At 45.2% G+C, this 25,760-nt stretch overlaps 1 protein-coding gene across 3 annotated transcripts in view; it reads left to right on the forward strand.

The window, feature by feature from the left end:
* ICE1 (interactor of little elongation complex ELL subunit 1) overlaps positions 1-25,760 on the forward strand; it is a 205,402-nt gene that overhangs the window by 21,650 nt on the left and 157,992 nt on the right. For all 3 annotated transcript variants that reach the window (XM_029589992.1, XM_029589993.1, XM_029589994.1), the window contains exons 2-5: positions 5,370-5,428; positions 13,654-13,688; positions 16,074-16,092; positions 17,781-17,892. In XM_029589992.1, the coding sequence (XP_029445852.1) occupies positions 5,370-5,428; positions 13,654-13,688; positions 16,074-16,092; positions 17,781-17,892 (225 nt within the window). The remainder of the gene's footprint in view (positions 1-5,369; positions 5,429-13,653; positions 13,689-16,073; positions 16,093-17,780; positions 17,893-25,760) is intronic.

A 25,760-nucleotide genomic window follows, 5' to 3' on the forward strand; every position in this document is an offset into this window, starting at 1 on the left:
GGGTATCGGAATGGACAACTCTTCTGACCAAACTCTAGAGAGCGAGGACAGAGATGAGTTGCTTCATAGCTGTTTTAGGAGTTTATAGAAGCGAGAAGCTAAATGACCTTTAGGGCCATGTTCCTGATAGATAGCTAGTAGGAAAGGAATTTTATCTGGGAATATCAACATCCTTGGGAAGACATGCATGCATTTCGGAGTTGTAACCACACAAAGAATTGTGAGTGGGGAAGAGAAAAAGAAACTTGCAACAGCTCAAAGGAACGGAAGGTCTGATTATCATATACATCTGAGAAATCCCAAATTTTATTTTATTTTTATTTATTTATTTATTTATTAACTTTTATTTACCGACATTCGTGAAGCACATCATGCCGGTTTACAATGAACTCAAGGAGGAAAATTACAATAAAACAATAAAAACAATAGAGCAATAAAACAAGGGAGGAGGGTGGGGAAGGAGGATACGGAGGGGTGGGAGATGGGGGGGGGGAAGGGGATGGGAGAGGCAGAACTGATAGAAGAAGTGAGAAACAAAATAGAGGAAAACTATATACAGTTGACAATATGTACAGTTACGATCAACTTATGTAGAGCTAAGGAGGTATTGAGAGACTGGCTGTATTATCTGAACGATAGTATTCACTTTAAATATAACGTAAGTTGGGGGTGGTTAAAGGATTTAGAGGCGGTATGGAGGAAACAGGGGAAACTGGGGTAACATGGAGGGTAGTGGGGGGGGCAAAGGGTGGGTTGGGCGGGGAGGGGGGGTACAGGGGTAGAAGGTCGAGCCGGGAGGAGCTGAAAGGGAGGAAATTTAAGTTTGGTTTGTATCGGGGTAGGCCTATCGGAAAAGCCAGGTCTTGATGCCGTCATTTCTACCAGGCTTTGGGAGTACCACAACACAAGCTTCAGTAAACTCAGGGGAAGAATTCGGATAGCTCAGTAAAGAAGAAAAATGTTAGTAAATGAGGGATTAAAGTCTGCTGAAACGCTTGAAAAAAGTCTGTGCTAAATCCATCCGGACCAGGAGCCTTTCCAGAAGACATGGATGATATAGCTGATGATATCTCTGATGGTTGAATCTGTTCATCTAGCCGAAGTCTCTGTTCTTCAGATAATGTTGAGTGAGGTAACGTTGATAGATAATCATTGATCCGTGTGGGGGATGAAGAAACCTCTGATTGGTATAAGGTAGCATAAAAATCTCTAAAAGCTTGTAGAATATCTGTCAGATGTCAGAACATGCCCGGAAGGAGATTGAATCTTCACTATTTTCTTTTTCTCCGTTCTTTTCTTCAGTAGGGAAGAAAGGAGATGACCACATTTATTGTTCTCTGCATAATAGCGGGACTTATTCTGGAATAAGTGAAGGTTCACTTGTTCACTAAGGGATTGATTATATTAAAATCGGGCTTTCAACAGCATAGATAAGGTATGAGATGAAGGATGATGAATGTGAGATCTTTCCAATTTCTCCACTTCCTGATTTCGTTTTTGAAGATTGGCTCTTAAAGATTTATGTTTGTGAATTGAGTAGCTGATAATTTCCCCTCTGATTGTTGATGGCTAATTGCAGTATCCTCTAGCGCTCTCAGCTGGTCCCGTATCCGTACTATCTGGCGATAGGTCGAATTGGACTGAGTCCGGCTGTGTAATTATTTCTTGTGTCCATTGACTACATTGTCTGTCCCTCAATTTATTGCAATGGGCCACCCTAGCTATGCATGCCCCCCTGACCACTGCCTTGGAGCACTCCCATACTGTTAACGGTGACATGCCTTCTGTTTGGTTAGTATCAAAATAATCCTTCAATAATTGTTCTACTTGACCACAAAAAGCTGTATCTGTGAGCAGAGAGTCATTAAGGCGCCAGGATCGAAACCCATTGTCCGTACCGGTAAAGGTGCACTTGAGCCATATGGGAGCATGGTCGGACCATGTGATAACATCTATTTCTGTTTTATCAACTAAAGTTTGTAGTGTCTTAGAGAGAAAAAAGTGATCTATTCTAGTATAGGTGCTGTGTGCACTGGAGAAGAAGGTGTAGGATCGAGAAGTGGGAAACCTCTCCCTCCATATATCCACCAACCCCCATTCTTCTAAGAATTGGATCCATCTCTTACGAGTCCCCTGATCATGTATTTTCCCAGAACTGGAGTCCCTAGATGGGTTCTGAACAAAGTTAAAGTCCCCGCCCATAATTAAATCCCCCTCCAAATGCTGTAGCAATAAAGTATGGAGTACATCTATAAAGGGAGCTTTTTGTGCATTGGGGAAATATACATTGAGTAACGTATACACCTGTTTTCCCACTCTCAATTTAATCAAAATATAGCGACCCTGAGCGTCATACATGTGGTAAAGTTCGTCATGAACGAATGTGGGTGCTATCTACACCCCCACCCCTGTGTATTTGGAGGTTTTTGTACTAGCTGCCCAGTGTGCCGTAGTGTAATTAGGGAAGCATAGAAGGCGCTGGTGGTGCCTCCGTACATGTGTTTTCTTGAATAAACACAATATCCGCCTGTTGTCTCTGCAGCTCCCGTCTCAGAAGAGACCGCTTCCTTGGTGTGTTAAGCCCCTTAACATTTAAAGACAAAATTGTAGTCGCCATCTATACTGTCAGTAGTCAACCAAATCCTATCACAAGCTTTTCCACTCCCTTCTCCCTTGGTTGCCAATGTACTATGACCAGTGTAACATACGTTGATGTGGCTAGCTAAGATGTGTGGATCCATTTGTACAAATCCATACCCAAACATGCATACAAAAACTCCAGCATTCCCCCCAAGAAATCCTACTGTATCCCTGCAATCCTCCATGGGATACATCTCCTCCGGAGGTCGGTGGTTTCACACGGTGCGCAATAATCCCATCACCACTCCACCCCACCCTTATATCATATACAATGTATGAGAATATAAAAACCCCTTCAAGTAGCCATTGTGTAGAGCACGCTCTACCCATATGTGCCCCCTCCCGAACAGCAATAAACGTAAGTAACAGTAACATTAACGCCTATGTAGCGAGAACCATTAGTGGCATCTGACTACCCAGCCACTGCATCAAACCTTAGTCCCAGTAGAACCACAATAGTCCTGTTGGCCTGGCCTCCTCAGCCGGCCCCTTCTGTTCTGCTTGTCTCCGAAGCCTCCTGCCCCCTTTATTCGCCCTTTGCCATCGCGGTGCATTATCCAGCTTCTGCTGTTGAGTCTGTCCATCGATGTGCTGAAATGTGACAGGAAGTTGGGCTTTTATGAACGCCGTCGCTGCTTCAGCCACTGTGGTAACCTTATAGCTGGTTCCCTGGATCTGAAAATGAAGTCCAAAGGGAAATGTCCATCGATATTTGACGTTCCGCTCTCTCAATTGAGCTGTAACCTCACGCAGCTCGTATTGTTTCCGCAGCGTGACTGGTGACAGATCTTGAAATATAGATATGGCGTGATTTTTCCAATGAATGTCTTTCATCTTTCTAGGCAACAGATAGATCCTCTCTTTGATAGGAAAACTTGAAAAGCACAACACAATGTCTCTGGGCCGCTGGTCCGTTCTAGGGCCTAGCGCCCTTTCAAACTGAATTACCGCCGGTACCAAGGTGCTAGCCTGTTCACCCCTCCGTTCCTTGAAGCAGGATATGCTGACAGATCTGGAGTGCTACCTCTTCCACCTCCGCAAACTCTGGTGTCTCCGGCACGCCCCGTATGCGTAAGTTGTTGCGCCTATTTCTGTTCTCTAAATCTTCAACCTTGTTCTGAAGATCCAAAATTGCAGAAGAAGCAGAAGCCTGCTGGCTAGCCAGCGTGTTTATAGAGTCACCAAGTGCATCAATCCTTGTTTCGTTTTCATCCACTCTGTGCCCTAATGCAGCAAGATCCTCCTTCAGATCTGCCACGGACGCCATGATGTCTGCACGATGCTGTTTTAAATCCGCTCTGATTTCCATAAACCATGTCCTGGCCTCCGCTCTTGTAAGCAGTGCTGGGTCGGGAGTATCCTTGCCGCAGCTCTGTGCCCCGATTTGCTCTGATTCGAGGAGAGCTGTTGTTCCCCCCCGCTGCGGCGGGCTCCGCGCTGCCATCTTGGCTCGACAGGGCCGCCGACTTTTCAAATGAAAATTGCCGCAGGTCTGTGGTCTTTCTTTTTGCAGCCATACCCACAAGCAGGAGAGGGGTTCCGCACAGTTTGGGTAAAAAAAAACCCGGCGATTTCGCGCTGTTTTACCGCTTCCAGCGGGGTTTCTAGCAATCGGGTGAACGGAGTGAAGGCTTTATGCGACTGCACGCATCCGCCGGAAACAGCGCCCCCCGCTTTTTTCTGTATTTGATTTAGTTTTGTGTTTATTAATTTGTTTTGCTAATTTGTTGTTTTAAATTTTTGCAGCTCCTGATGCAACCCTACCCCGGGCGAAACTCTGCCTGAGTCGGGCATATCTAATTTTAATCTGTGAATCTTTACACTGTTATAAATAAAGGAATCCAAATACCTTTGTTTGCTCCCTGGCTTTGTTTGACCAACTTCTGTGTAAAAAAAAGGTTTGGACATGTTCCTGGAGGAGAAGTCTATAAACTGCTATTAATTAAACTGACTTAGGGAATAGCCACTGCTTATTACCTCCATTAGTACCATAGGATCTTTTTAATGTTTGGGTACTTGTGACTTGGATTGACCACTGTTGGAAACAGGATGCTGGACTTAATGGATCCTTGGTCTGACCCAGCATGGCAATTTCTTATGTTCTTATATACAAAAAATGATAAATATATTTTGTTTACATTGTTTGTCATGTAGTTGTAATTCTGCAATCAGAATAGGCAAAAGGTTTTTGGAGTCCTCATATATTGACTACAGTTTTTATTGATGTTTATCTTAAACATTTTTTCTTTTGTGTTTGAATTTTGAATTTTTTTTTTATTGCAAACCTTATTAATTTTGTTTACTAGGCCAGTCCAATGGCTCAGTGTTAATGCTGTGCACTTATGCTACATGAGTCAGTCAGGGCTGGAGATGGGGATTCTAATCATTGTGTAATGGTGACACATAATAGCTGCATTTAGAACCCATGATAGCAGGATTCCGTAAGAAGACCTCTTGCTTGAACCTCATCCAAGAACTTTTGATTGGGTTTAGTGAGTTGTGAGAGTATCTAAATTAGGGCGGAAACCCCTGGGTTCTTGCAAATGAAGGCTTATTGCTGGATCTCAGCCTCATGATTGAACTGGAAATCTAAAGGAGCAGATCAAACTGTGGCTCTGGCACCCTGCCACTAAGAAAACATGTTTTACAGATTTAGTTCTTGAATTAATGCATAATATACATTTATATATTTTCTGCTTTTAATATTTTCTGCTTTTATTTTTCTTTAGAGTTTAAATGAATACGTGGCTGCCTTGCTTGCACTGAAGCAAAAAATAATAGACACTGAGTGAGTATGCTTTCTATAGAATAAAATGTAATATGAGTGATATCTGTTGGTGTTTGCACTCAGTCTTGCAGTTCTGGTATTGCACTTACACAGGTATATCATTGTAAACATAGTGACTTAAGTTGGCCCATCTGATTTTGAGTTTTAAAATGAGCAAGAATCAAACTATTATTGATATTTTCAAAATATTTTGTGGCACAGTTTAACAATGTCTTCTATTTTCCTTCAGGTAATTTTCTAAAGAAGTTAGTCATTCAAATCAGCTCATGCTGTCTTTTTGACTTGTGGTGGTTGAAAGTAATGAGAGAGATTCAGGTTTTGTTGAATAGCAATTACTGTATAAATAAATTTACAAAATATTTGTCACAACTTAAAGATATTCCGAATGTGCAGTAGGAAAAATAACTATAGAAGCTCCATTAACGTGCTGTACTCCACCCACAGATGCTTATTCATCTGAATTCATGTGAACGTTTTATTTACTTTCTTGAGTTCTCAGATCCAAATATTCATGCATATGTCCAGGCTGGAGTATTGTTGCAGCCTTGTAATTTCCATCACTTCCTATGGGCAAATGAAAAATGTTTTATGTAGAAGAAAAATAGGAAAGTTACCTATAGAAAATAATCCACGTTTATTTAATCGCAGAACACTTGAAATAAAGTGTAACAGCTTTATTCTTTATATAAACATTTTCTAAAGTTGTCCATGCAAAATCTACTTTTAGAGGACCTGTGCCACTTTTCATGGTATGTTTTGCAGTGTTCGCTTTTAAGAGAAAACAAAAGTAAACTCTGACCCCTATCAATTTGAATCTCACCTACCCATCTACAACCAGCACACCATCTCTTATTGTAATGTTTCTGAGTCAACAAGTAGGCTTGAATCTGCCATTATACGGGGGTGATGCTATCCGACAGCATCAACATGGATACATCTCTCAGAACTCAATAAACGTCTTACTGAGCATGCACAGGAGCTCCCGTGTGTGCATCCTGCCTCGTGAGCCCTTAATTCTTTCTTCATCTGAGCTACTGCACAGATGTGTTCCCAGTTCCTCTCTTAATTTTGCTTTGGTCTTGTTGGTCTAGTTTTGCTTTTTTTTCTCTCGCCTCTGCTTTGACGGCCCTTAAAAAATCCATAGAAATGGAAAAAGCCAAGGCTAAGAAGACTGCAGTCAGTGATTTTTGTTAAGGCCTGCCTTTGACGGAGGCTTATCTTCACATTCTTGTCAGGGAGGACGAACAGAGATTCCTATGATTTGTGGCATCTGGAGGACACTTCCAGTTCAGAGTTTTGTTGTTCGAGTGGGCCAGCACCAGGAGGGATGAACTAGATTCTTACCTGGAGAATTGGCTTATCTGGGCAAAGATGTGTGAGGAGAGTTGGCTTTCTACTGCCAAAGTGGAGGAGTAGTTAGAGCAGCAGGCATCAAGCCAGGGAAGATAGGGTTCAAATTTCCTGATGTTCCTTGTGACCTTGGGGAAGTTGCTTCACCCTTCATTGCTTCAGGTATAAACTTAGGGCCTAATTTACTAAGGCTTTTCTCCCATTCTATACATATGGGAAAATGCTTAGTAAATGAGGCCCTTAAATTGTAAGCTTTCTGGGGATAGGAAAATACATACAGTACCTGAATGTAATCTGCTTTGAAGTGGCTGACAGTCACAAAACGTGGAATATAAAAAAAATTATACAGCTTTTCCAGGAACTAGACTGGGTGGTGGATTTCACAAAGAGCAGGTTGGAACCAACTCAGTTTCTATAATGTCTGGGAGTCCACTTCAACATGAAGAATGATTGAATATGTATGATTTTGGAAGGAATTCTTAAGATTCAGATTAAAGCGTGTGACTTTGTTGTAAAATAGCCCAAGGGTATGGGAATACCTGTAAGTCTTGTGCTTGGTGGCATTAATCTTGTAATTGGTGACTTGGACAGTGGCACACATGCAGCTCTTGCAGGAATCTTACCTGTTTCGGTGTTTGCATTAGTCCCAGATATATTCCCTGAGTCTTCCACTTTCAGCGCAGACAAGGGATAGTCTGGTGGCTGGATTTGAAGAACCTGGTAGTCAAGTGGATCTGGAGACCCCATCTTGGGTGACAGTAACAATGCCAGCCTTTTTGGTTGGGTAGCTCACTGTTGGTATCAAGTGGTACAGGGGACATGGAATCCTCTCGAAACCACTTAGTTGATCAGTAATTGGAAATAAGACTTATAAGAGGCCTCATAGGAGTTTATTTAGCTAGTACAAGGAACTGTTGTGCAAATCCTTTCAGACAACAGCAGTGTTGTATGCAATTTATTAGAGCCAGAACCAGGAGCGCTTGGATGGCCAAAGACATGGGTCTTCTCATTCTCTGGGCAGAACAACACTTAAAGATGCTCTCAGCAGCCCACATAGTAGGCGTGGAGAATGTCCAAGTAGATTTCTTGAGTTGACACATCTTGATCTAGGAGAATGGGAACTTCTAAAGAGGGCCTTTTCCCTAATTGTGGCCAGGTAGCAAAGGTCTATCATGGACTAAATGGTAACATGGAGAAATACTAAGATGACCAGGTTTTTCAGCTTGCAGAAGAAAGGAAGTTCTGAATATCGGGGTACCTCAATTCAGCCATGAGCTCTGTGTGGACTGCAGTATGTCGTTCATGTATGACCTCTTGTGGGGCAAGTCCTACAGAAAATAACCATAATTTGAAGTTTATTGATTTTGGTGGTGTCAGATTGGCCCAAATGCCCTTGGTTTGTGGACTTCATGAGATTCAATGAAAGAGACCCCCTCAAGTGTCCACAGAGCAGGAGTCGTCTTAGTACAGGACCCAGTCGTGTGTGAGGATCCAGTTCCATTTTGGCTTACAGCCTGGCCATTGAGAGGATGTGTGTGGTGAAGAAAGGTAAGTTTATATACCTGCCAGAGATCCACCTCACTAGTTTTATATGACAATGCGGAGAATGATTTTGAGTCTTGGTGTACAGCTAGGCTTATTTTGCAATGGATAACAGTGGCTATCATTTTAACTTTCTTGCAAGAAGATCTGGAAAAAGGACTGGTGCTTAATTCTCTACAGGTAGCAGCTATTACCTGCTATGAGGGTAATTTGCAAGGTTTGCAAGTGCTTTCCACATAAGTCTTTCCTCCGGTCTCCTCTCTTGGGGGTAGATTTTTATAAAGAGCGCACGGGCGTACATGTGCACGCGCTACCCAGCGCGCGCACATGTACACTCGATTTTATAACATGCACGCGCAGGTGAGTTCTTGTTATAAAATCCGGGGTTGGCGCGTGCAAGTGGGTGCACAATTGTGTACCTTGCGCGCGCCGAGCCCGCTCCGAGCCGCGCTGCCCTCCCCCCGTTCCCTCCCAGGCCGCTCTGAAATCAGAGCAGCCTCGGAGGGAACTTTCCTACCCTTCCCCCTACCTTTGACGTTTTTTTTTAATCTCGAAATTTACTTCAGCCCTGGAGCTGAAGTAAGTTGTGCGCGCCGGCTGAGCGGCAAATATGGCCGTTCTGCTGGGAGCCTGCCCCCGCCCCTTTTTGCAAGCCCTGGGACTTACACACGTCGCCAGGCCTTTAGGCCCGGCACACTTAACCTTTTTAAAATCCAGCCCTTGGCGCGCTGTACCGACGTTGTTCCCAATCCCGTTAGGGTAAAGGTAGGGGGTTTTCCGAGCGGGTTGAGCGTCCCCCTGATGGGCTAGGCCCCGCTTCAGGTTAGGTGGGCACTCCACGTGGCTGGCCGCAGTGGCACCATCTTGCGCTTGGTTTGGTGCAGCGCCATTTTCCCCCATTGTTTGTCGGTACGCATAGTGCGGGCTGGTCCTTTGTGCGCCTAACGTGCACACAGAATTGTACGCACAACTGGCCGCTTAGATTTAAACGTACCGAGGTGTGTCTGTGCGTGTTCGAGAGGCACTAACCGGCTGAACGCACAAGCTACAGAGTGTTATGGCCCCGGCAGCAAACAAGCTCAAGCGATGCTCCCTTTGTGCTGCCTGCCATATTAGGGCTGCACAGTATGACCTGGAGTCCTTCCTGTGTCAGCACTGTGAGGAGGGCTGGACTCTCAGAACTTTTCCAAGTCCGGCCCCTCCGCGACCTTATCTGGTAGCACCCTGGACCTGAGCAATTCCGGAGCTGCGTCCTCCCCGGGAGAGGGCAGTTTAGTGGCCCCTACCCCGTTTCCTCCTGGGCTAAATATGGACCCGGCGGCCTTTTCTTGATTGGAATTCTTTCAGAGCCTACAAGCCTTTGTTCAGGTGCAGTCAGCTACTGCACCTGCCCAGGTTGAGCCCCAGCTGGGAAGACCTCACCCTCCCAGCCCTATCAGCATGCCTTGGGACATTTCTTGCCTCACCAAGGGCATCCCTGACAGGTGACCCAGACACCACGGACGATGAAGGGGAAGCGGATTCATTGGAGGACTGGGAAACCCCTCTAGGTCTGGACCCGTACCGGATAATGCTTCGACTTTTCCATAAGAGATGAATTACCGGCCCTAGTCTCCCAGACCCTGAAGACTCTGGGAGTTCCAGGCACGGATCCTATGTCTGAGCCAAAGAAGAACACCCCATCTGATGTCTCTACAGAAAGTCTCTTGCTATTTCCCGTTGCTGGAATGGGATGCCCCGGAAGCAAGTTTTAAAGGAGGTCGGGCCTTGGAGGCTTTGTACCCCCTTGACCCAGTGGTCAGGGAACTCTTGCGTTTCCCGCAAGTAGACGCCCTGGTCTGCGCCATCTTGAAGCGAACAACTATCCCAGTAGAAGGAGGAGCGGCCTTGAAGGATACTCATGATAGGCAGCAGGAATCCATCCTTAAGCAAGCCTTTGATGTGACAGCAGTGACACTGCAGATCGCTTCCTGTCATGCCCTGGTGTCTCGTTCATGTCTGCTTCTCTTGCGAGAGAGGCTGATAGCTCAGAGGTACATACCAGAGAGGCGATTGAGCCCGCAGCAGCCTTCCTAGAAGATGTAAGCTTGGACCTAATACGCACCTCAGCCAGAGGAGTAGCCTTAGTGGTGGCGGCCAGAAGGCAGCTATGGTTGTGAAATTAGTCAGCGGATGCAACCTCTAAGGCAAACTTCACAAAGATGCTCTTTAAGGGATCCCTTCTATTCAGAAGCAAATTGGAGAAGCTAGCCAGGAAGTGGGGTGAATCTCTAGTGCCTCGGCTACCGGAAGATAAGAAAAAGATGTTGCAGTGCCTCCTCACCCATGAGGGATCAGGCCAGGGGCTCCCAGCGCTTCCGGCCCTACAGAAACTCAACATTTCAGACATCCTGGCCCTCAGGAAAGTCTCGGCCCTTTTGGAACTGACAACCAAAAAGAGAAACATGTTCGGGCTCAGGTTCTACCCGAACTTCCCAATGAACTTTGGCCAACCCATCCACGGGATGAGTAGATAGGGGGCCAACTATCTCTCTCTTGTATCAGCGGTGGGTCAAGCTCACGTTTGACAAATGGGTACTGGCAATCATACGAGAAGGATACGCTCTGGAATTTTGCAGCATCTCTCGGGACATGTTCATGATGTCACCTCTCCATTCCCAGCGCAAGAAACTGGCAGTGAAATCCACACTGATAAGACTCCTCAGTACCTACACCCCAAGTAAATACGGGCATTATTCCATCTTATTTCATTGTACCCAAGAAAGAGGGTTCATTCCGACCCTTCCTGGATCTCAGGAGAGTCAACCATCATCTGTGGATAATTCACTTCCGCACGGAAACTCTTCGCTCTGTCATAATGCCCATGCAACTGGGAGAGTTCTTGACCTCTCGGAGACCTACCTTCATATTCCAATCTGTGAAGACCACCAGTGTTTCCTATGCTTTGCGGTACTGGGCCGCCATTACCAGTTCCAGGCATTGCCCTTCGGCCTGTCAACCGCCCCCAGTGGGATGCATATCTGCTATATGCTTTTTCCCTGCTTCCTTTGGTGGCAAGGATGGTGCATAAGGTACTTCTCATCATTTGCTTCTCATTGCTCTAGCTTGACCCGGATGAGTGTGGTTCTCCTGTCTCTTTTGGTGGTCAGTCTGCCCACCGATTTTTTTTTTGTTTTTCCCCCACATCCCCTTACTCCGGGATCCAATCCGGCTCTATTGATTGAAGGAGGGGTGGGGGGTCATCTTCCCTCCCTTAACTTGTCAGCATGGATTTTGAGTGCTTGATAGTCACCTTGTCACTATCAAAGGAGGTTGAAGATATTGTGATTTTCGCTAGGAAGCCGTCTATCAGAAGAGAATATGACTAAATGGAATCGTTCTCTCATTTTGGTGTCCAGCAGGCTCCCCCTCTCCTTATTAGGTCTCAGTTAATCAAGGAGTATCTCTGTACTGTTTTTGCTTATTATCCTCAGGTGGATGTAAATCCAAACTCCATTCATTCTTTGGTATCAAAATTTATGAAGGGCTTCTGACATATGAAGCCTCCTATTGCGAAACCACCTGTGCCATGGATATCAACATCATCTTAGCACAGCTGATAAAACTTGCCTGCAAGCTGTTGGAATCTGCTTCCTTGAAATTTCTCACATGGAAAACGATATTCTTAGTCGCCATCTCTTCGGCTAGTATTCTCCGCAAATTACAAGCATGGGTTTCTTACTCTCTGTACTTTAGTTTTCCATAATAGTGTAAACCTCGATATTCATCCTAAGTTTCTTCCTAAAGTGATTTCTGTGTTTCATCTGGTTTAAACCATTGTTCTGCCCATGTTCTTTCCAAGACCTCATGCACATAAAGCAGAAAAGGCCCTCGATTCACTGGACTCTAAAAGAGTCCTACACCTATTATCTGAAGTGAATTTGACTGCATCGTCATCTCCTTACCTTTTCGTCTCCTATGATCCCAATAGAATAGATGTGTCTGTTGCTGAATGCACATCGGCTAACTGGCTAGCAGAGCATAGAAATGCACAATCTGGTCTAGCTCGGTGGTCCCCAACCCTGTCCTGGGGGCCCACCAGCCAGTCGGGTTTTCAGGATATCCGCAATGAATATGCATATGAGAAAATTTGCATGTAATGGAGGCAGTGCATGCAAATTTTCTCTCATGCATATTCATTGCGGATATCCTGAAAACCCGACTGGCTGGTGGGCCCCCAGGACAGGGTTGGGGACCACTGCTCTAGCTGACGTTTATAGTCTCTATTAAGGTTTATCAAGGGAGAACCATTGCTACCTCAGTGGCTCAGCTAAGAGCTGTCTCTATCAAAGACATTTGCAAAGCTGAAACTTGGTTGAGAGTTTACGTCTCCATGTTCCACTATCTGGACATCTCTCCAAAAGTGGCGAGCAGTTTTGTGCTGCCTATTTATCCAGTAGTTTACTCTCCATGGGGGGTCCAGTTGATTATTCAGAAAGTGCTCTGCTATGCAACCCACAGCTTGGAACTTCCCACGTGTCGTGGCTAATTCAGCCATGCTTGTCAATGGAGAAAGCAAGTTTACTTACCATAAACTGGGTTCTCAGTAGACAGCAGGATGAATTAACCATGCTTAATAGCAGCTCACTTCCCTGGAGAGTCGACTACCTAGCTAAAGCTTAGCTTTACAATTGACGGAAGGGCTCAAGTGGCAGTATATGTGGGAACTCCTGCCACATGCTCAGTTGAGTAAATGCTCTTGAGTTCAGAGAGAGAAGTCCATTTGGTGCCATCAGATGACATTACCCACATGTCATGGCTAATTCAGCCTGCTGTCGACCGGGAACCTCATTTATGATAAGTAGACTTGCCTACTCTGGATTATTTTATTCTTTCCAAATACGAACATAGTGCCAGTCAAGATTTATACAACCATCCCTTTAGCATGAGTAGGTGAAGCTTCATGTTGGCAAATTGGTAAAACCTAAATCAGGGCTTTCTAAACCTGTGGACCTCACAGCTAGTTGGAGTTTTGGGATATCCATATTGAATATGCATGAGATAAATTTGCATATCATGGACACTCAATGTATGCAAATTTATCTTGTAGATATCCTGAAAACCTGACTGGATGTGGGGTTCCCAGGATAGGTTTGGGAAGCCCTCCCCTAAACTGAGCAGTCCCTACTGACTTGATTCAGCATTTATTCCATATATGGGATGTTGTCTGACAGGACATTTCTTTGTGGATTAGGCCATTGATTGATAGAGCCCTGAGAGTTAATTTTGTCTCATTGTTTTCAGTCAGATGCAATGTAAAAATTTTCACTGATTTTTTTTTTTTTCTTTTGCAGCCATTTACTGACTGAATACCAACAGAAATGTGATGATATCCTTCCCAGATATGTTTAAATATTTTTTCTTTCTCAGTGCAATATCAATTTCACTAGAAAGGACAAACTTTATCTGAAAGTTTTCTTGTTTTGACAGAAGAATCATGTTTTGCCTGTCTCTTAACGTCATTTTTTTTTTTTTTCAAAAAGATTAGCATGAAAAGAAATTGGCACAGATGGATCAGAAATACTTAGCATAAACATCAGGCATGCTTGAAATAAAATGGGTGGACTTGCAAGTGGAAGCCCAGATGTGATCAGTATTGATGCTAACAATATAACACAAAAATCAGTTAGTGTAATTACACCCTTTAGACACCCAAAGTTAAACAGATGGAGAAGCGCAAGAATCTCCAGTTAGTGGTGCATTAATATCTAGAAAGGACCATAATTGTTCAGTCTAAGAAAAGTTATTTGTTACCCTGAAATCTGACTAAACGTTTACAAGGAAAACACAATGAACTGGGCTTCAAAACCCAGGACTTTGACCCGGTGAAGAAACTGATGACATTTCAGTTGAGAGGCCATTCTGGATAACCCCAAATTTGTTGCTCTAAAAATATCCTGCTAGTGATGAAGGAAAAGTGCAGTCAGGGTTGCATTGTTGATTTCCGCAGGACGAGATATTTCAAGAAAATGGCTCACATTTAAACTGTCAGAATATAGATGATTACCAGGAGGCTTTTCTTCACTCTCCATGTACGCCCTGGATAATTGGCATATTTTTTACGATAATTTCCAGAACCTTCATGTTGATCTTTCAAACATACCCTGACAAGGGATCAATGATGACTTAGAAAGATTAAGGAATATTAGATTGTGTTGCCTGTTAATGTTCTCCAGGGTTTTTAATTAATTTATTTATGTGACATGATTTTTTTCATACCGCTACTCAATAAATCATAGCTGTTTTAAAAATATATACATGAGAAATATTTTGCTCCAATTGAGCAATTTTTTTCAGTGAGGCCAGAAAGCATTGACAAATGCATGTAATTTAGAAGCATGGATTATCCTGTACAGCAGTAATATTTGCCACAAGCCTAGAAATAGAAAGCTCGAAAGCATTAGTTGCTGACCAGATGGCATCCAAGCTTAATGCTTTTTTTTTTTTTTAATTCACTTTTCCATCCAGATAGAGAGCCTGCTAAAGAGGTATATAGACTATTAGTGCGAGTTCATGTCCAATTCCCACTCCAGCAAATACTGCCAACTTCACAAATTTACAAACTTGTTCCAGCTCCATTGGCATGCTTACTGTACTAAGAACTACTACTTGGTTACTACTTGGTTTAATCCACATTGCTGTGCCTTGTCTTGAGGAGTCTGCAGCTCATCTCTGGGCTTCATTTTGGTGCCATAGCATTTCTCCCTACCTACACTGATCATGATCTGCAGTTCTCTTAGTCAGGCCAGTGGGAACCCAGCTTGGTATTCTGATCTCTAAATAGTACTGGGGAAGGCATTTGCTCCCCAAGACTCTCACATCCAGATCTGCTGGAGAAGATGAAAGCATCATCAAGGATGATACATTTGCGTGCACCATGAATCGATCCATCAACTTGGTAACAGAAGCCGGAGGCTCAGTGGGATGTGTGTGCAGCTTCACCTTGCATTTCATCATCTCTGGGGAAAGAAAGCTGCCAGGAAGTAGTGCTTACAAAAATGTGGAGCTCATAACTGCCTGCACACTGGAGCTGACGCCTTAATATTTTGTCTGTAGCACTTTTTATTATAAATAGTTTCCAAGATGTTTTAGGGAGCAGCACTTTGCAGAGGTGTTCAGATTCATCTTAGAATGGCTAAACAGGCTTTCCCACTGCACAGCTTCTGAATGGAGCAGAGAAGAACATTGCTTTTTCTTGTTAGGTTGTATAAACAGGCACACGGAGGTAAAGTGTACAAAAGAAACCAGCTTCATTTGGCTTCTCATGTACAAAGCTATGATAAAATCCCAATTGTTCTGCCTTTGCTGTTTTCTAATTCTCTGCCACTAGTCCTCCAACTAGATAACTGTCCTCCACCCTTGTAGTAGTTCAGTATCTACCAGAAATTGTTGTAACTAGCATTTGACACCCAAAAAAGAAAATGATTAAAATGTGACAGACTACTGAAAATGATCCAGGCTAATACTAAAAAGCATAGAATTGAACAATGTTGACATTTTGAAGGGAAGGTCTTATCTCAGGACAAAACGAACTCTTGCTTTTGTTTTTTCTTTATCTAGGAATTAAACTTGTTTTATGAGGCATTTGTGGTTTGTTTTCTTCACTCTGCTTGAATTGTCTATTTATTTTTCTTTGCAGTTTTATTTTTTTTTAATTTGGAAACAAGGTTGTTTGATTTTTAAATTTTGCACGCTTTCCTTAACCAAGGTATACAGCTTCAGATTACAGAAAGGTAAGATCATAATTTGTTGTAACTGCACTTAATATTTTAAGGCATGTGGTCCCTTAGGTCATTAACAGGAAAGGGAAAATAGCTCAAAAACAGCAGGTTAATTGTTTAATAATCATCTAAATGTATTTAGGGGCCTATATGCTAAAGGTTTTTCTTATTTAGAGGTCAATGTAATAAGGTACTCTTGGCAGAGCTTACAATTTAACCTGCAGTTGTGCGCACATTTTTGTGCACAAACTTGACTCCTTATTTTTATGTATTTATTTAATCACACTTGATTACATGCTCATTCTTACAGCCCAGAGTGTATTACAGTAGACATGCACCAAAAGGGTGAACTACATCACAGTTACTTTTTTTTTTTTTGGAACAATTTATCAATTTTAAAAATTTCTCATGTCTTTACCTATCCCACCAATTTGATACTTACCTCTTAACCCCTGCCCCCCATAGCAACCACATCACACTGTTACTGATGCAGCAAGGAATTTTGTGCACCAAAAAATGTGCACTTAGAACTGTAAGTACTTTTTAGCACCCTTGCATGGAAATCCCATGCTAATGAAGGCATTAGCTATTATTCCCTAATGCAAATAGGTGTTCTGCCTTTAATTGTGCTTTCTTCGAGCTGGAAATTTAACTCCTACGAGTTGGAGCTCTGGTTGATTTGGTATGATCTAAAGGCTTTCAGCGATCAGCTATCCAACAAAGTTATCCTTGTCCAGATGAACAACCAGATGGCGATGTATTATATCAACAAACAGGGAGATATGCGATTGTACCTTCTATGTCAGGAAGCTGTGGGGCTGGACCATCTGTCAGGGGATAGTTATCAGAGCAACTTACAGGCTGAAATGGAGAATGTGCTAGTGGGCAGAGTTGGTCCTTGCAATCACACAAGTGGTCCTTTTATTAAAAGGTAGCAAATCATATCTTCTGCTGCTGGGTTATTGTTCGTGTCCCTTTTGTAACAGGGAGATCCCACTTTTCTGCTCCAGACAGAGGGCACTTGGCAAGCTAGCCTTGGATACCTTTGCCCTGCAGTGGGGCAAGGGTCTACTGAACATGTATCTTCTGATAACCCTAGTAACAAAAACTTTGAAGCTCAAAGAGGACAGGGAGTGCATGATTCTCATAGTCCTCTTTTGGCCAAGATGGGTCTTGTTCCTGCTCCTGCAGGAAGTGTTCCGAGAACCGACCAGTCTGTTTTCCCCAGACCTCATCACTCAGGATCAAAGCAGGTTACGCCTTCCCTATCACTCACGCTTGGATGTTGAGAGGTTATAGTAAATTAAGTTGGCAGGTCTTTGGGGGGGGGTGTTAATTAATTTAAAGGGTTGGGATGGGGGGGGTCCCAGAGAAAGATAAAAGTTTTTCTGATCTGGGGAATGGACCGAAATGGCCCTCCCCAGACCTGAAAACAAAATGGGGAGAAAAACAAATGTTATGCACTCCCCTAATTTACTCCATAAGACGCACAGACGCCCGGGGACAGAGCTGGTTTAGCACAAATTTTCCCCCTCTGAATCCTAGGTGCGTCTTATGGTCAGGTGCGTCTTATGGAGCGAAAAATATGGTATTTAGAAGTAATAAATGTCAGGATGTTTAGGTATGTAGAGTTACAGATTAAGCAAGTTTTTGTATAGTATTTTTTAAAAGCACTTTTTAAATTTTGCTATCCATTTTAGAGAGAACAGCACTCTGCGGCATCAGCTGGAAGAGATGCTACAAAAAATCTCGCCTCAGGAAAAATGCCAGGAAGAACTTGAATCGCTGAAAGCAGAACTGGAAGAGAAAAAGGTATTAACTGTCGTTGTGCTGTGCCACCAAGTCAGAACTTTGTAAGAATTCTGTTTCATACAGAAGTGATTTTAGCCTCTAGATTTTGCAGAAAATTGTTTTTTGAAAATGGACAGTAGCAATGACATTTTAGCACTTTCTGTTGTATTTGTGGTCTGTACCTTGCCCCTTCCATGTTTAGCATGTGCTTCTTTGACCTTGACCAATAGCAGCAGCTCAGATAAGAGGTGACTGCTGGCTAAAACCAAGATCAGAGCTTTTCAGAGCAAACAGATCCTGACAGTCTGTTATTTTTTAAAGTTATATTGCCAACACTTTTCTAGTCCATAGTTGTCATTTTATTTTATGTACCTCATTTAAATACTGCCATATGCAATATGATTGTTCAATGGAGTTTACATCAGAATAACATCAAATAAATACATAAACTAAAAAATATGATTAACATACTAAAAAAACAAAAAGCAAAACCACAAAATGGAGTGAAAACGCATTGCCCATCCACCTGTGTTTTTCTTCAAGCAGCTCTGATTAAATGTAAACATTCACGCATTTCATATTAGAAATGAATTCCTGAAACAGTAAAGTTTTTATTTTCCTAGCACAGTGGTTCTCAACCTTTTTTTGGCCGGGACACACCTGACAAATGGTTCTCATATGCGTGACACACTGAACATGTGACCATCACGGGGCTAAGTGTAAACATGCACTCTGCATCCACAGGAATCCCCTCAACCCTCAGCAATGAGTGCAGAGCAGATCTAGGGCATAACCCGTACAACTCACCATACAAAAAAAAGATATTCTGGTTCTGATGACATCTCAGTAAAAGCAAAACAAACTCCCTTTACTACCAGGCACAATAGCCTTCCTTATGAAAAGACAGTAATTTACCACTAATGCATATCCTATTGAGAAAACACATCAAATAAGATTGATACAAATGCCTACATGCTAGTAAAACACCTCACTTTGGTCACACACCCAGAACTGACCTTCACCAAGTACAGAAAAAACACAAATTATAAATATGGAGACAGAAACTGGAACGGAAAACCAAAAAAGCCACTCTGCATACAGTGCGAACCTGGAGAAATGGAAAGAGAAATATAGCACCTAACAGACTCAGGATTTGCAATAATGCACACAAACTAACCTGCACAAAGTTACACCTGTATTACGGAACACACGCAAACAGTAACAACCCTATCTAAGAAATACAACTATTAAACCAGGCCCTAAACACTAAAACATTTCCTATTGGGAAAACAGAATAAGCCAAGCTGCTAGAGAGCCCCACACAGAAATCATTGTAAAGTTATACCAAAAATGTTACAAAGCAGCTGCTGAACAGAATAATATTCAATTAAATACTCATAAAAATTATTAAAACATGTCCAAATATCAATAAAATATTTCAAAACAGCAGACATCGCATAATACCCAATAATTAAAATGGCAGTCAATCAAGAAAAATAAATTTAAAAAGCCACCTTTACTTACCTTCTCCAGCAACTCTCCTACTCCTTTCCCTTCCAGGCCAATAGCACTAACCAGAAGCAGCAAGGGCTGCTGAAGCTCTGTCCTCAATTTTCTTCCTTAGCACCCACAACCAGTCACTCACAACACACACCCCCCCAAATAGACCCCACGACCAGTCTCGGTCTCTTTCACACCAGTCATCTTCCTGACCAGTTTCTCTCTCTCACACAGAAACACATCACCTCCCTGACCAGTCTCGCTCTCTCAATCACACTCATGTACAAGCTCTCAATCACACACAAAAGCTCCCATTCACACCAGCTCTCACCCAGGCTTCCATTCACACCCCTACGCACAAGCTCTCACCCAAGCACCCATTCACACCCAATGACACAAGCTCTCACCCAGGGACCCATTCACACCCACAGACACAAGCTCTCACCCAAGTACCCATTCACACCCACAGACACAAGCTCTCCCCCAGGCACCCATTCACACCCTCAGACACAAGCTCTCCCCCAGGCACCCATTCACACCCACAGACACAAGCTCTCACCCAGGCACCCATTCACACCCTCAGACACAAGCTCTCACCCAGGCACCCATTCACACCCTCAGACACAAGCTCTCACCCAGGCACCCATTCACACCCACAGACACAAGCTCTCACCCAGGCACCCATTCACACCCTCAGACACAAGCTCTCACCCAGGCACCCATTCACACCCACAGACACAAGCTCTCACCCAGGCACCCATTCACACCCTCAGACACAAGCTCTCACCCAGGCACCCATTCACACCCTCAGACACAAGCTCTCACCCAGGCACCCATTCACACCCACAGACACAAGCTCTCACCCAGGCATTCATTCACCTACAAGCTCTCACCCAGGCCCCCATTCACACACAAGCTCTCACCCAGGCCCCCATTCACACACAAGCTCTCACCCAGGCCCCCATTCACACACAAGCTCTCACCCAGGCCCCCATTCACACACAGACACACCAGCTCTCACCAAAAATAACTTCTTCCTTCATTGCAGGGATGGGCTCCGGTTCCGCCGTGGCTTTAATCCGGCGGGCCTTCTTTTTTCGGCGCCACGGGGATGGGCGCCTCAGTCAGAGGTCGGGTTTCCTCTTCGTCGCTAGGGGTCGGGTTTTCCTCTTCACCGCTACGGGGATGGGCTCCCGTAGCGGCCTTGCACCTTCGGGGTCGGGTTTTCTCTTCACCGCTACGGGGATGGGCTCCCGTAGCGGCCTTGCACCGTCGGGGTCGGGTTTTCTCTTCACCGCTACGGGGATGGGCTCCCGTAGTGGCCTTGCACCTTCGGGGTCGGGTTTTCTCTTCACCGCTACGGGGATGGGCTCCCGTAGCGGCCTTGCACCTTCGGGGTCGGGTTTTCTCTTCACCGCTACGGGGATGGGCTCCCGTAGCGGCCTTGCACCTTCGGGGTCGGGTTTTCTCTTCACCGCTACGGGGATGGGCTCCCGTAGCGGCCTTGCTTCGTCGGGGTCGGGTTTTCTCTTCACCGCTACGGGGATGGGCTCCCGTAGCGGCCTTGCTTCGTCGGGGTCGGGTTTTCTCTTCACCGCTACGGGGATGGGCTCCCGTAGCGGCCTTGCACCGTCGGGGTCGGGTTTTCTCTTCACCGCTACGGGGATGGGCTCCCGTAGCGGCTTTGCACCGTCGGGGTCGGATTTTCTCTTCACCGCTACGGGGATGGGCTCCCGTAGCGGCCTTGCACCATCGGGGTCGGGTTTTCCTCTTCACCGCTACGGGGATGGGCTCCCGTAGCGGCCTTGCTTCGTCGGGGTCCTACACTGCTATTCCTCCCACCCCACTCCCGGGCAGTGCCATGCCTGCCTCACCGGCCAATCAAAGGCTTCCTCCCTTCTTCCTACTACCACTGGCAGGTGGCCAGGGAGGAGGCTTCCGATTGGCCTGCGCGGGGGAAGGCAAAATGAAGGAGGCTTCCCATTGGGCAGTGGGGGTAGGAAGAAAGGAAGCTTTCAATTGGACCGCGGGGGCTGGAAAAAGGGAGAAGGAAAGTACAATGGGGCAGTGGGACACCGGGAGACGCGACACACCTGCCGGTGGTTGGCGACACACTAGTGTGTCGCGACACACCGGTTGAGAAGCGCTGTCCTAGCATATAGCCAGATGGACTCAGGACCAATGGGCTATATGCTCCCCTGCTAGCAGATGGAAACGGAGTCAGGTTTCAAAGCTGATGTCACCTTAGATACACTCCTGCAGTGACAGCCCTTCAGTATCTCTCCGTCTCCTAGCAGATGTGGCCATGCTTTCCCTAGCGGAATCACTGTGCCCTTTAGAAGAAGAAAATCTACTTTTAAATTGGAGAAAGATTGAGCCCTGCTCTCCAGGGTTGATACCTAAAGGTTCCTCCCCCAGTTGAGAATTCCTGAGGTGATTTACGAGATCCCTCAGAGGTATTCCTTGGTTCGGTAGCTGGTTCCCGGCGGGAACTTTGCTTCTGAAGCAGCTGAAAGGCAGTGGGTGCAGGAAGCCGAGCATAGCAGTCGGAGACCATCTCTGTACTCAGCTGGTAAGCGCTGAGCCCAGGTAAGTTTAAAAAAAAAAGATTTACTGATCCAGAGACAATTGGAGGGATTTCTGGTAGGTTTCCTCCAGTCTCTGTGCTTGGCGCGCCGTACTGACGTCGTTCCTGCTCCCATGGGGGCTAAGGGGAATTGGGCCTCCAAGCGGATTGAGCAGCCCCCGGTGGGCTAGGCCCTGCATTAGGCACACTGCGTGGTCGGCCTTATCAGCGCCATCTGGTGTGCATTTGTGTGTTGTACAGCCCAACATAGGTATGTGCAGTGCGTCAGTTGTGCGCATAACGACAGCACGTACTTACGCACACAACTCTGAAAGCGCACGTGCTGTGAGTGTAACTTCAGTGCGTACCTACACACACATACAGGAAAAGCTGAGCTCACGGTCCGAATGTGCGCCTCACTGCACTCCGTCTAGGTACTCTAAATTTGTGCATATATTTTTTAAGTGCGAGCCGATTGGAACGCACAGTTACTACCGTCAATGGTGCCGGCAACAAGAAATGTAAGCGCCTTACACTCTATGCTGTTTGTCGTATTAAGGCTTCTCAGTCTGACCTGAATTCCATTGTGAGGAAGCCCAAAGAGAGTTGGCTTCCTCAGACTTTACTAAGCCTGGTTCCTCCCATTCAAATGATGGATTAGCCACAGCCTTAACTGGAAACACCCTGGATCTCAGTACCCCCAGGGCTGGGTCATCCGTGGGAGAGGGAAATTCAGCGTCATCTACCCCAGTACTTCCTGGGCTAGGCATGGACTCGGCTGCCTTCTCTTGGATGGAATTTTTTCCAGGGCCTTCAAGCCTTCGAACAGGTGCAGTATGCTACCTCACTGGCCCCTGTCCAGATGGGACCTTAACCGGTATGTCTCTCTCTCTCTCTCACTCCTATCAGCAGACCTCGAGGCATGCCTCGTTTCACCAAGGGTATCCCTGGCAGGGACCCGGAGGACACAAAGGAGGATCCAGATTCCTTGGAAGACCCTGTAGATGCTGAGAACTCCTGGGGTGGACCCTATGATGGAACCATTCTGATTTCCCTACGGAAAGCCTCTTGCTACTTTCCAATACTGGAAGCCATCCAGGAGTTGATTGACCTGGACTGGTGCACCAGAAGCAAGTTTAAAGGGAGGATGAGCGTTAGAAGCTCTATACTCACTGAATCCAGCAGTGAGAGAGCATTTTCTGCTTCAGTGGCAGGAGAGAAGAAAAAGTGATACTTACGCATATCCAGCATAGCTCTCTGCTTCAACGGCAGGGGAGAAGAAAAACAACCAATAAGGGCTGAATAACATAGTCTGGGTAAAACAAATAAGCATGGGTGTAGCTTGCTTATTGCGGCGGTTACTACCCCTACTACCCCTAACTAATCAAGCTTGATATTTCACTTGGATGCAGCTCCATCACTGCTCTCTACATTAATGGTGGGGGTGGAAGGGAAATAGAACCAAAGAGCTAAGAGAAACAGATAAGTATGAGAAAAAAAATGTGTGAAGCTTGCTGGGCAGACTGGATGGGCCGTTTGGTCTTCTTCTGCCTTCATTTCTATGTTTCTATGTTTCTATTTGCAATTCCCTAAGGTGGATGTGCTGGTTTGCGCCATCCCGAAGCAAACAACTATCTCGGTGGAGAGAGGAGCGGCTTTGAAGGATGTGCATAATAGTTGGATGGTGTCCGTCCTTAAACAAGCCTTTGATGTGACAGCAATGACCTTACAGATTGCTTCTTGTTGTGCCCTGGTAGCCCTTTTATCTGACGCAGGCTCTGACCTAGTTCGTATTTCGGCCTGAGGAGTGGCCTCAGTGGTAGCGGATGGAAGACAGCAATGGCCGAGAAATTGGTCAGCTGACGCGACCTCTAAGGCAAACCTCACAAAATACCCTTTAAGGGATCACTCCTCTTTGGAAGTGAATTGGATAAACTGGACGGTAAATGGGGTGAATCTCCAGGGCCATGATCATGAGATAAGAGAAAGCAGTTACAGCACCCCTTGCCCATGAGGGGTCGATCAGGGACTCCGAACACTTTCGGCCCTACAGAAACTCAACTTTTCAGAGGTTTTGATCCTTCGGGAGGTCTCAGTCCTTTCAGATTTGACAGTTCAATAGAGGGGCAGGTTTGCGTTCAAGTTCTTCCTGAACCCCCCAATGAAGTTTGCCAACCCACCCTTGGAACATGGAGATAGGAGGTTGGCTGTCCCTCTTTTACTAGCAGTGGGTCGAGATTGCTTTGGGCAAATGGGTACTGGATGTCATACTCTCCTCGGGATATATCCATGATGTATCCTTACCAGTCCCATCACAAGAAGCAGACAGTGGAATCTATCTTGGTAAGGCTTCTTAGTTTGAGGGCTATAATTCCAGTACCTGTGCCCCAGGAAGGTACGGAGCGTTATTCCATCTATCACATCGTACCCAAGAAGGAGGGTTCCTTTCGCCCTATCCTGGACCTCAAGAGTGTCAACCGACATCTACAAGTAATTCATTTCCACATGGTAACTCTGCGCTTCGTAATAATGGCCATACAACTGGGAGAGTTGTTTAACCTCCCTGGGCCTTTCCGAGGCCTACCTTATTATTTTATAATGTTAGTCTTTTGTTTATATAACTTTATATAATTGTTTTCCAACTCTTGTTTTATTTGTTTTTGTTTTTACACATCGCTAAACAGTATATAAATAATTGTAAGTAAATAAATAAATAAATTCAGCAAGAACATCAGCGTTTTCTACATTTTGAGGTACTGGGCCCTCATTATCAGTTCCCAGCGCTGCCCTTCGGCATGACCACCACCCCAGAGTATTTTCCAAAATTATGGTGGTCGTAGTGGCGGCACTGAGAAAAGAGGGAATCCTAGTATACCCGTTCTTGGACTGGATGATCCAGGTGAAGCCTGTGGAAGAGAGTCTCCGGGTGACCAGCAGGGTGACCTCCCTGCCTCAGGAAGTTGGTTGGGTCGTATACATAGACAAAATCAGTCTCAAACCTTCCTAGTCCTTGGAATATATGGGACTCCAGTTCGGCACCAAGCAGAACAATGACTTCCTCCCACCCACATGGATAAGGAAGTTGAGGTCCTAAGTGAGTCGCTGGATGAAAACGATTTGCCCAGAGATGTGGAGCTATCTGCAGGTCCTCTGTTTGATGGCGTCAACACTGGAGGTAGTACTGTGAGCGAGGACCCACATGTGACCACTTCAGCGCTCTCTGCTGTCATGTTGGAACCAGCTATCTCAAGACTTTTCGATTCGCTTCCACCTACCGGTGGAAATATGTTCTCAACTCCAGTGGAAGCCTGGGCAGTCAGATTGATGTGTCTACAATTCAGCCACATACTCCAGAGTCAGGCGGTCTGCGTAATGTTGGACAGTGCAACAACGGTAGCCTACATCAGCCACCGGGGGGAACCAAAGTCAGCAAGTTTCACAGGAGATAGAACTCCTTATGGAATGGGCGGAAATACATCTACAGCTGATCTTTGCCTCCCACATCGCAGGGAAAGATGACGACAGAGCAGACTTTCTAAGCAGGGAGAGTCTGGATCCAGGAGAATGGGCATTGTCGGCAAAAGCCTTTCAGCTGGTGCTAGATCAGTGGGTCCTTCCGTTCATTAACCTGCGGGCCACATCTCACAATGTGAGTGTTCCCCGATTTTTCAGTTGCAGAAGAGATCAGTGGACCCTGGGGATTGATGCTCTTGTTCAGACCTGGCCAGAAGAGGGCTTTATATATGCCTTCCCTCCATGGCCCCTGCTGGGCAGGATTTATTTGCAGAATTGAGCACCATAGGGGATTAGTCCTACTAGTAGC

The sequence above is a fragment of the Rhinatrema bivittatum genome, chromosome 2, assembly GCF_901001135.1.
Source record: "Rhinatrema bivittatum chromosome 2, aRhiBiv1.1, whole genome shotgun sequence".
Taxonomy (NCBI): domain Eukaryota; kingdom Metazoa; phylum Chordata; class Amphibia; order Gymnophiona; family Rhinatrematidae; genus Rhinatrema; species Rhinatrema bivittatum.